Source organism: Balaenoptera ricei, chromosome 14, assembly GCF_028023285.1.
Source record: "Balaenoptera ricei isolate mBalRic1 chromosome 14, mBalRic1.hap2, whole genome shotgun sequence".
NCBI classification, from domain to species: domain Eukaryota; kingdom Metazoa; phylum Chordata; class Mammalia; order Artiodactyla; family Balaenopteridae; genus Balaenoptera; species Balaenoptera ricei.
Genome location: NC_082652.1, coordinates 94,004,559 through 94,015,514, shown reverse-complemented (window position 1 = coordinate 94,015,514; position 10,956 = coordinate 94,004,559). Strand labels below are relative to the sequence as shown.

General features: G+C 54.5%; 1 protein-coding gene across 3 annotated transcripts in view; it reads left to right on the top strand.

The window, feature by feature from the left end:
• Positions 1 to 7,258: 7,258 nt before the first annotated feature.
• The window catches only part of SLC66A2 (solute carrier family 66 member 2), a 48,046-nt gene continuing 44,348 nt past the window's right edge, over positions 7,259 to 10,956 (top strand). For all 3 annotated transcript variants that reach the window (XM_059895025.1, XM_059895023.1, XM_059895026.1), the window contains exon 1: positions 7,259 to 7,562. In XM_059895025.1, the coding sequence (XP_059751008.1) occupies positions 7,360 to 7,562 (203 nt within the window). In that variant the 5' untranslated portion in view covers positions 7,259 to 7,359. The remainder of the gene's footprint in view (positions 7,563 to 10,956) is intronic.

The following is a 10,956-nucleotide window of genomic DNA, read 5'->3' as shown; positions in this document are numbered from 1 at the left end:
GTTGCCACAATGCTACTGGCTAAACTGCAGACGTTAGATCTGTCCAGTTTCACAGGCACGTCTGCTTATTCACTTACTTTTGGTGCATAATGCTACCATCGCCTGACAAATTTTAAGAATTGCATCTATTTCTCTGAAGATATTTTAAAAACTTTCGCACACTCTGCTATTCGGTCGCTGGCGTCTTTTGCACTTTCTGGAAAGTGCAGTTCCCAGAAGAAAAGTGGCAAAGCAATCAATTCCCGACAAAGCAGTGAGGGTGCCGGGCGCCCAGGCACTTCATGAAAACCAGGCTCAGACCCGCGTGGGCAGCACTTGTGATGTCAAAGGTCTCCAACACCAGCCTCTGCGCCCTTGCTTCCTATTCTTCTTTTGGGGGCCGATGGGGCTCTAACTAGTTCTGAACCTTCCTACCACCCGCCTCTCAAGCTGGGGGCTTGCTCTGTAATTCGGGGCCCAGCCGGTGGTCTCCCGGCTGCGGGACACCCCCGCCCCGTTCACTTTGCTCAGGTGGCATCCCACCTCTGGGCTCGGGCAGCCGCCCCACGTGCCTTGTGGTCTTTGGTGTTTCTGCCGCCCTCCTGATTTCATGGCGGGTGGAGTCTGCGTTTCCGGGTAGGGGTTCCTCACTGCTCTTGGGGGAGGGGACATGTGCATCTTGGCTGGTGCTCCGTCTGGACTGGCCTGCGGCCCAGGAGCTCTGTCTCCATCTCACCAGGGAAACCTCGGGGCTTCACAACCAGGAGCCGGACAGGACACCTCTCCGGGTGCACATCTTTCCTTTCCTGCTTTTAAAAGAATATTTTCTCCCCTTTGTTGTCCTTTTATCTTACTTTTGTGAGTTTGTCATTTAAAACCTATAGAGGTGACAGTGTTCTTGTGTAAGGTCCTAGTGATCCATCGGCTACATGACACTCCTGCACAAAGGCTGAGGTGGGGGGCCCGCCAGCATGGGGTTCTGGAAGGCAGAGGCAAGGCTGAGAAGGGTGGTCATATCCTTGACCTTCGAAGATGTCCAGGGCCTGAGCTGAGTCCAGTAGAGGCCAGAGGAGACCTGGAAGGGCGATGGCCTGTCCCAAGGCCTGCGGAGACGGGATGTGCGGCGGGTGCAGGGGCTGGAGCACAGTTCTGTGCTCTCGGCAGGTGTTCTTCGCCTGCAGAACCATTGTTTATGGAGCAAGTGCAGAGCCGCTGTGCTTTCAATGAATATTGATCCTTAACGAGAGGTGCCATTTATATCTACCGCCTGCTCTGTGTTGGGCCGAGTGGCAACTCGGGTGGGCTTGCAGGGGCTCCACTACTTGGGCACAACACAGGTGTCAGTCTGGAAAGTTAGAAGCGGGCTGATGTGGGTTGTTAGGGGTCATTGGTCTGGGGATTTGTGTAGTATGGTTGACTGTTGTTAGATGCCATTTGGGAAGTGCTAAAGTTGTGGACACTTCAAAATTTGTGTGCGTGTTAGGGGAAGGGACGCTCCTTTGTAATGAATGATCCCTGTTCCAGTGGTTGAGCCCAGTGACATTCTCATTGGTGTCACAGTCCGAGGCCGGCAGGCAGGAACTGGGCCACGTCCTAGTGGAGCTCCCTACTACCTTGTTTGCACCTGGCCAGCAGGAGAGGGCGAGCAAGGAGGGTGGGGTGGAGACCGGGGGGGGCTGGGCACTTCCACCCGTGTCACTGGCCAGAGGTCAGCCGCATGGCCGCACCGAGGCAAGGGGTGGGACTGGGGGCCAGCAGTGAGCCCAGCCTCACATGGTAAAGGTACGAGCTCAGGATACATGAAAATGGACATTCGCCAGGGAGAAGCCGAGGCCGGGTCCAGGATTCCCCGGGAGCTGCCCTTCCCAACTGTCCAGCTCTGCAGCCTTCTAACAAACCTCAGCTGGTGCTTTGTCCACGGCCCCTGGATTCTATCTTGTCTACATTCAGAGGCAGAATGAAGTTCTCAGAAACAACCGGTAAGCACATCCTCCGACGACGGGATGCATGGGCCCGCGGGTGGCTCTCAGCCCGAGTGTCCTCATCGTGCCAGCTCAGCACAAGCCCTCAGCTTGGTGGACCCAGTGACTTCGGTGAGAGCTTACCTTTCTTGGTGCCGTTTCCATATTCTCGACTAGTTCTAAAAATAGCACCTGTGAGCTGAGGAGAAAGTAAGAGTTCACACCTGGAGCCCATCTGTCCCAGCTAGAGCCTTGCAGTGGAGCCCACAGGTATCCAAGAAGAGGCATGTGCTTGGCTCAAGGACAAACGGGGAACACGTTTGGATGGCGCATGACCCAAGTATGGGACGTGGCCTTTCACTTCTGGGGAGAGGTAGCAATGCAGAAACTCGCCTTTTCTTCTGGTAAAGGGGAGTCATGTATTTTTTTCAATTAGAAAAGTCATACAGGGAATTCCCTGCTGGTCCAGTGGTTAGGACTCCGAGCTTCCACTGAACGGGGCACGGGTTCGATCCCTGGTTGGGGAACTAAGATCCCGCATGCTGTGTTGCAGCCAAAAAATAAATACTCCAAAAAAAAATCATATATACTCACTGTAAAAAATTTAAACCAGGGATTTCCCTGGTGGCGCAGTGGTTAAGAATCCCCCTGCCAATGCAGGGGACATGGGTTGGAGCCCTGGTCCGGGAAGATCCCACGTGCTGTGGAGCAGCTAAGCCTGTGCGCCACAACTACTGAGCCTGTGCTCTAGAGCCTGTGAGCCACAACTACTGAGCCCATGAGCCACAACTACTGAGCCTGTGACCCACAACTACTGAGCCCGCGTGCCACAACTACTGAAGCCCGCGCGCCTAGAGCCCGTGCTCCACAACAAGAGGAGCCACCGCAATGAGAAGCCCGCGCACCACAACGAAGAGCAGCCCCTGCTCGCTGCAACTAGAGAAAGCCCACACAGCAAAGCAACAAAGACCCAATGCAGCCAAAAATAAAATAAATTAATTAATTAGTTAAAAAAAATTTAAACCACACAGAAAGGTATAAAATAGTCATATCAGAGACAAGTATTAAGAATTGAGGCTTTATCTGTTCAGACTTGTTTCCCATGTACTTACTCGTATACATGAATAAATTACTATATGGTCTGGCTGATGCTCCATCGTTTTTGCAGCATAGAAGCAATTCCCTTGGGAGGGTGAAGGGCCAGCATCATTACCTGAGACAGCCGTCCCTGTCACCCATCTGCTCACAGACCTCCGTGGTCCTCTTCCCTGTATTTCTGCTGCACAGGACACCACATACCCCAGGGACAGTGTCACTTGCAGAGGCTTATTTGTGAACCTCATCCAGCCTGACAATCTCTACCTTTTAATTGGTGTGTTTAGACCACTCACATTTAAAGTGATTATTGATATAGCTGGATTAAAAATTAGCACTTTATAATTGTTTTCTATTCATTGCATTTATTCTTTGTTTCCTTTTCCTCCTCATTTTCTGCCTTCTCTGGTTTTAACTGTGCATTTTATACGATTCCATTTTTATCTCATCTCTTGGTGTATTATTTATGGTTTAAAAAAACTTTTTTAGGGCTTCCCTCGTGGCGCAGTGGTTGAGAATCTGCTTGCCAATGCAGGAGACACGGGTTCGAGCCCTGGTCTGGGAAGATCCCACATGCCGCGGAGCAACTAGGCCCGTGAGCCACAACTACTGAGCCTGCGCGTCTGGAGCCTGTGCTCCTCAACAAGAGAGGCCACGATAGTGAGAGGCCCGTGCACTGCGATGAAGAGTGGCCCCCGCTCGCCGCAACTGGAGAGAGCCCTCGCACAGAAACGAAGACCCAACACAGCCAAAAATCAATAAATAAATTTAAAAAATTTAAAAAAACAAACAAAAAAAACCCCAAACTTTTTTAGTGGTTGCCTTAGGGTTTACAATATATATTTTAAAATTATCTAAGTTCATCTTCAAAAAACATATACTGCTTTATGTGTAGTGCTGGTACCTTATATGAGAATATTCCCCAATTCCTCCCTTACATCCCTTGTCATTCGTTTCATTTATCCACGTGCTATAATCACCCAATACACTGTTCCTTGATTGCTTTAAATAAACAATAATCTTTTAGATTAAGAATAAGAAAAAAAAAGATTTACCTTCATTTATTCCTTCTCTGAGGCTCGTTTCTTTATGGAGATCCAATTTTCCTTCTGACCAAATAACTTATTTTAACATTTCCTACAGGGTTGGGGATTTCCCTGGTGGCGCAGTGGTTAAGAATCCGCTTGCCAATGCAAAGGACACGGGTTCGAGCCCTGGTCCAGGAAGATCCCACATGCCGCGGAGCAACGAAGCCTGTGCGCCACAACTACTGAGCCAGCGCTCTAGAGCCCACGAGCCACAACTACTGAGCCCACGTGCCACAACTACTGAAGCCCACGTGCCTAGAGCCCATGCTTTGCAACAAGAGAAGCCACCGCAGTGAGAAGCCCGCGCACCACAAGGAAGAGTAGCCCCGCTCGCTGCAACTAGAGAAAGCCCGCACGCAGCAACAAAGACCCAACGCAGCCAAAAACAAAATAAATTAAGAAAACAAAACATTTCTTACAGGGTTGGTCTGCTGGCAATAAATTCCTTGGTGTCATTTTTTTCTGAGAAAGTGTTTCTCCTTCACTTTACGGATTCTATATTAGTTTCCAGTGGTTTGCTGTGACAAATTGCCACAAGCTGGGTGGCATAAAACTGCAGAAATTTATTCTCTCACAGTTCTGGAAGCCAGAAGTCTGAAATCAGTTTAACTGGGCCAACATCTAGGTGTTGGCAGGGCTCTGCTCCTTCCAGAGGCTCCTGGGAGGATTCACTCCCTGCCTCTTCCAGCTGCTCGTGGCTGCCAGCATTCCTCGGCTGCATTACTCCAACCTTCAAGGCCACATCTTCAAATCTCTCTCTGCTCCATCATCACATGGCCTCTGTGTGTCTCAAGTCTCCTTCTGCCTCTCTCTTATAAAGATACACGTGATGGCATTTAGGGCCCACCTGGATAATGCAGGATAATCTCTGCATCGCAAGATCCTTAACTTAATCACATCTGCAATTCTTTTTCTTTTCCCATAAGGTAACATTCACAGGTTCCGGGAACTAGGATGTGATAGTTCTGGGTATCATTTTTCAGAGTGCACAGTTTGGTCGGCTTCTTTTGTTTGGGAACACAGGAAGCCAGGTAACGTGCAGCAGCTGAGATGAGCTCTCTCCTTCTGCTTGACCGATGGTTCTGGACCAGTGGGTGCCCCTCTATTCCAGACAGGTGGTGTTCAAAAGGATTCCAGGCCCCTTCTGTGGGGCAAAATCTTGGATCAAGAATGCAGGATTGTGTCCACTTAGCAGGACTCTGGAGGGGCTTGCTGCTGTCCGTGCTCCGCCTGGCACAGCTGATGAATCCAGAGCAGCAGCCGGCTATGGGCTGGCAGCAATTTGCCCATGTACTCCAGGACAAACAGGGCCAGATGCAGTGGCCTCAGATGCTCCAGTGAGTGGGGAGGGAAGACTATATCCCTACTCCAACCGCCACCATAAAGAGGACAGAACATTCTGGAGGCTCCAGAGCTCGGGGGAGGATCTGGCTAAGGAGGAGCACCCACTTTTCTTCTCCCAGCCCCTCCAGGACTTCCTTCTCCGCCTGTGTTTTATTTCTTTGTACATTTCTGGTGCTGTGTTCTCGGCCTTCTCTGGTGGATACTCAGAGGCTGGAGAGGACGAGAGCAACCTGTGTTTCACGGAGAGCTCTCCTTATCGCCAAACTCGTTTGGGAGTTGCTCTAAGTGAGGTTGTACCTGTTCTTAGGATTTCCCACGAAGCTTACCAGGTAGGAAGCTGGCTGGCCGGTTGTGTGCCCCTGGGGACGCCCCTCTCTCACCCACCAGGCCTTCCCTTTTGGGGTGATTTGGGCTTGCTGTGGTGGAGGTGGGAGCCCTGGGGGAGCTCCTCTGTAGACAGAATCCTGGGGGCCTGCAGGTGGTCTTCTCTGCTCTGAGCCCACCTGCACAGGGTCCTGGGTGGGCTGGCTGGCTTCTCACAGGGCCTTCCCTGACCCCCACCCCTCCCTCGCCCACCAGCATCTGGGTTCTGAGCACCTACCTCCCTCGCGCTCCCGAGGGCTCACCTTGGTCAGGTGACACACTCAGGAATTCCTATTTTCTCTATCTGTAAGTGCTAGAATTGTGCGGTTGAGATGAAGCACGAAACCCTTAGCAGATCCGAGCTCCACCGGCCAGCACTGTCTTCAGTGACAAGGGACCTAACGCACTTGTGGACGGCAGTCCTGGCTGCTGCCGCCCTGGGCCCGGAAGAGCCAGAGTGGACCTTCACAGGCTTCAGGCTGCGGGGTGGGCTTTTGCTTCCCCGGAGGAGTCGCGCCCCCGGCCCCCCAGCCTGGCCGAAACTGCCCTGGCCCTCTGCAAACTTCCGAACGCCGCTCTTCAGGGACCCGCCCCGGCTCAGGATGGGGAGCCCCACAGACCCGGGCAGGCCATGAACGGTAGAAGGACCCCTGGAATCACGGGGCGCTCGGACCCTGCCTGAGTCCCCACGAGGGGCGCGTCCCCAGGCCTCGCGCTGACCCTCGGGGCGGCGACAGGACCCGGTCCTCTGCTCCCCTTGGCGGCGCGCCGCGTCTACAAGGCCACTCGCCGCGGGACAGATGGCGCCGGGTCCACGTGGGCCCCTGGCCCAGAAGGAGCGGCCCCGCCAGGCAGCGATTTCCTAACCCGGGCCGGGTGGGCCCACGGAGCGCCCTGGCCACGACCCGCGACCCCCGGCTTCGCCCCGGGTCCCGCCCCCACCTCCCCGCCCACCGGCGCGCTCTAGGACCCCGCGGCGCCCGCCCCTCCGCCCGGCGTGGGCGGGGCCACGTATTGTGACGGCACGCCGAGGCGGGGCCCGGCGCTTGGACAGACAGAAGGACGGTGGACTGACCGCTGGGAGCCGGCAGCGCGGGTGAGCCCGGCGGGGTCAGCAGCGCGCGTGGACGCGAGCGCCGCTCTGGGCTGAGCGTCCACCCCGGGCCGGGCCCCCTGGGCAGTGTGTTCCCTCTTCCCCCCTCCTCCCATCCCTCCGACCCCCAGGCTGTGCGACCCCCTCCCCCGGAACCGAGCCCCCACCCCGGACTGAAAGTCCACCCCGGGCCGGCGCCCCGGAGGAGGGGGTTGTGCCCCGGCCGCGAGCCCGGCGGTGCGCTCTCCATTGGGCGTGGAGGCCCGGCCCGAGTGCTTTACCGCTTTCCCTCTCTCGCCAGGCCCCGCGACGGAGGACGGCCCAGGGCAGCGGCGGCATGTGAGGGTGACAGCGCGCGCGCCAGGAGCCCGAGAGCGCGGAGCGCGCGTGGGCCAGGTGGACGTCAGCCTGCCGGCGGGGCCGCCGGGCGCTCGGGATGGACGCAGAAGGCCTGGGTTGGCTTTTGGTCCCGCTGCACCAGCTGGTTTCCTGGGGGGCAGCTGGGGCCATGGTCTTCGGAGGGGTGGTGCCGTACATCCCGCAGTACAGGGACATCCGGAGGACTCAGAACGCCGAGGGATTCTCGACCTACGTGTGTCTGGTGCTCCTGGTGGCCAATATCTTACGAATCCTCTTCTGGTAGGTTGAGGGCTTTCTTACTGTGGGGTGCTGCCAGGGAGATGGCTTTCTCCTTTTCTGGGTGAGGCCGGGGGGCGGAAATGTCTGCACTTCCTGGGAAGCAGCTGGTGAAATGGATGAGACTTTTTTCCCAGGGAAAATGGTGGGATTGAAGTGGAGAATCTCACATAATCTCGGATCTGCGTCTTCATTTTCGGTGGCTCGTACATGTACTGGATTCTTGCCCAGGGCCTTTTCTGTGGGGCTGCGTCCTAGGATTGGGTCCATGCCCTTAGGAATTTGGGTGAGGTTTGGGGGTAGTGGAGAGAAAACGAAGGGAATTAATGAATACCAGTAACAGAAGGTGGTCAGCATAGGAAGGACAAACCCCTGGCCAGTAAAGGCTCTCAGGAGGGAACCAGACAGGAAGGCGTGCCCGGGGGGTGGTCTGCCTTGAAGGGTGGTCCCTTCCTGCCTTCCGCGTTGTGTGTGCGTGGGTTTTTTGTTTGTTTGTTTGTTTTACCAGTGAGTCAACTTTCTGGCTAATACTTAAGAGACTATTTTTTCTCGCTCCTCCCAGCCCAACTTCCTCTTATTATCATTTGCACTCTGGTCAGGAACTTGAAGTTAATTTTAACAGTTGTTGAAGCCAGACATAATTGGGAGGGTACATTTTCAGAGGAAGTGAAAAGAGGTCTCTCAGCCTCACTGTAAGGCCAAAAAAGCCTGGAACTTTCCTTCCTTCTAGACGGTCCCAGGCCCCTCTGTGAGCACAGACAGGACAGCCTGGGACCGGGCAGCTGGCTCCTTCTTTTGACTTTTTGGAGTAATCGTGCTTTCTTGCTAGTTGAGTTTAAGTCAGCCTTACTGAGGCATGATTTACAGGGAAGAAAATCGCCCGTTGCACATGTGCAGTTTGATGAGTTTTGGCAGATGTCCCCTCTGTGGTCATCAGGGTGTGAGCCCCCTGCGTCCAGAAGTTCTCTGCTCCTTCACCTTCTGTCCACCTGGCCTGAGGCAGCCCTTGGTCACTCTCACCGTGTTTTTGCTCAGTCTGCGGTTTTAAAAGGTGAGCTGGTGAGCCGACCCCTTCTCCTGGAAGAATTTGTCACGCCATGAGCCCTGTCTCTGGGCCAGTCCGCTTCTGAAGGAGGGGTCAGAGGGCGCTTATCTTTTAACTTGTTTAGCCCAAGTTGAAAAACTGCATTTGAAGACTCCTCCTTTCCCTGTGGCTGAGGATGGCACTTGCCGGCTGCAGCAAGACTGTCCCCTTCCCTCTCTCAGCTGCCCCTCACTAGGTCTAAGGTTGCACAGAAGCCGGTCCCAAGCTGTAATCGTGTGTGACACTGCTGTCAACCGTGAGCACCCTGGGTGTGGCCCCCGGAGCTCCCAGCCCAGGCCCGGGCGTTAGGTCGGGAAGCAGCGTTTCCTTTTGGCAGTGGCAAGTTTTTTCGAAGGACTGGAGGAGGATTGGCTGAGGGTGCATTTCATACGGGAAATAGTTCCTTTGAGAGGTCTTCCCCCCAGACATGCTTATCATTCAGAACTGCAAAAAGAAAATAGGATATCTAATCTACCTCTAACTGTCTGTTTTGGAGAAATCAGAAATTAAACCAGTTTCTTGAATGCCATCTCGTCAGTGTTTCTGGGTTTAACAAGCAAGCTATTTGATGCGCTGGGACTGGGAGTTCTCTCTCCATTGTAGGGCCTGAGCCTTTGAGAAAGAAAGAGTCTTTGGTGGAATTCTGAACTTTGTCCACTGGCACGTCTATTTCTGCACATCTGATTGCCCCTTTCCCACAGCGTCAGCTGCCTGAGCTGTCCTGGGCCCCTCTGTGGGTTCAGTGGCGGCCGTGGGAACACACAGGGCTGCCTTCAGCCAGGATTCCTGAAGACTGTGGGACCCTATGGGAGGAAGGGAGGGCTGGCAGAGGTCTCTCCTCCAGGATCCCGCTGACCTGGGGTTGTGCTTTCCCTGTATCTCACACCTGGCAGTACTTTGTAGTTCATGTGGTGAAGCCCAGCAGACAGGCCGGGCTCCATCTACGACTTGTCACAAATACACGCGTCTCTGCCCACGTGGTCCCAAAGGCCCCACTGCTCTGAGGGCGATGCCCCTGCTCCCTTTCCTTCCTTTCTCTGGAGCCTCCAAAGCCCCTACTCCTGGGTCCCCTAGCGCCCGTTTGATTTAATAGGTCTTTGGGGGTTTCCCAGGAGCCAGACACTGGGCAGATGCTGCAGGGTTAACGCTTCAGCAGAAGTGCTGTATGGAACGTGCCAGACACGTGTGTCTGGGTGATGGGTGGTGGGGAGGGAGAGCGCACGGGCTGGGAGCTGTGGTCGGCGCCGGGTGGGACGAGAGCAGTGATGGACTAGAGAAAGTGAAGAGTACGTTTCCCAAGGCTGGCTGGGAATGCGGTCTTCGGAAGGACTCCAGTCTGCCTGGGAAGCCGCCCGGGGGAATGTGTGGTGTGAGGCATGTGAGCCGCTCTGCAGTCCTGGGGGTCGGGGGCGGGGTGGGGGAAGGCTGACCACGCTAGAGAAACCCGGCGTTTCTGTAACTCACGGAACTCTCATGCCTTTATTTCTCGCGATTCTTCCCATCCTTTTGCAGAACCAGCATTGAGCAGATCATACAAAATGCTGACATGCAGGATTTGGCCTTTGTGGTGTCGGAAGCCGGAGGGCAGAGCGATTCTGTAAATGAGAAGGGGCGGGAGGGGGCCAGGGTGCAAGGACGGTGCTGCAGGGCCTTCTGACCCAGGGCCTGAGGCATTCACAGAGCTAGTTCTCCAGCCCCATCCCTATCTGATGAGAGATATGGTGACACTGTACCAGACATTGTGACATTGTATTGCAGATGTAGTAAAATTGTATCGGAGATGTGGTGACACTGCACCAGAGGGCTAGTGACAATCTGCTACTCGAGAAGCCAGTCAGGGAAGTAGGTACACAGCTTCTCTTCCAATCGGGCTTTTCTCTGCTACTTTGAAGACGCGTAGAAGGTGTTCCTTGTGGGAGCTTCTGCTCAAGCTCGGTGAGGCGGTGCACGTTCTCTGCCGCGTGCGTCTCCCTGGGAGCGAGATGTGTGCCTGCGCCGGGGGACCGCGCTTCCACTGGCTGCAGCAGGCAGCAGGCCACACGCTCGTCTGCTGGGCTGTCCTATCCTCTGCGCAGACCAGGCTTTGCCAACCGCATTCTCGGGGCACGGGAGGAAGAGGTGCCCCGTGACACCTCTGCCAGCGCAGACTATTAGCATTAAAGGCAGAAGTTTAACTAACTTGATAAGTAAAAAATAGTGTCTTTCTATTTTAATTGGCTTTTAAAAATTACTAATGATGTTGAACTTTGTTTCATATTTGTTTTGTCTCTTGTATATCTTTTGTGGAAAGTTGTGCTTTTTGAAATTTTGTGT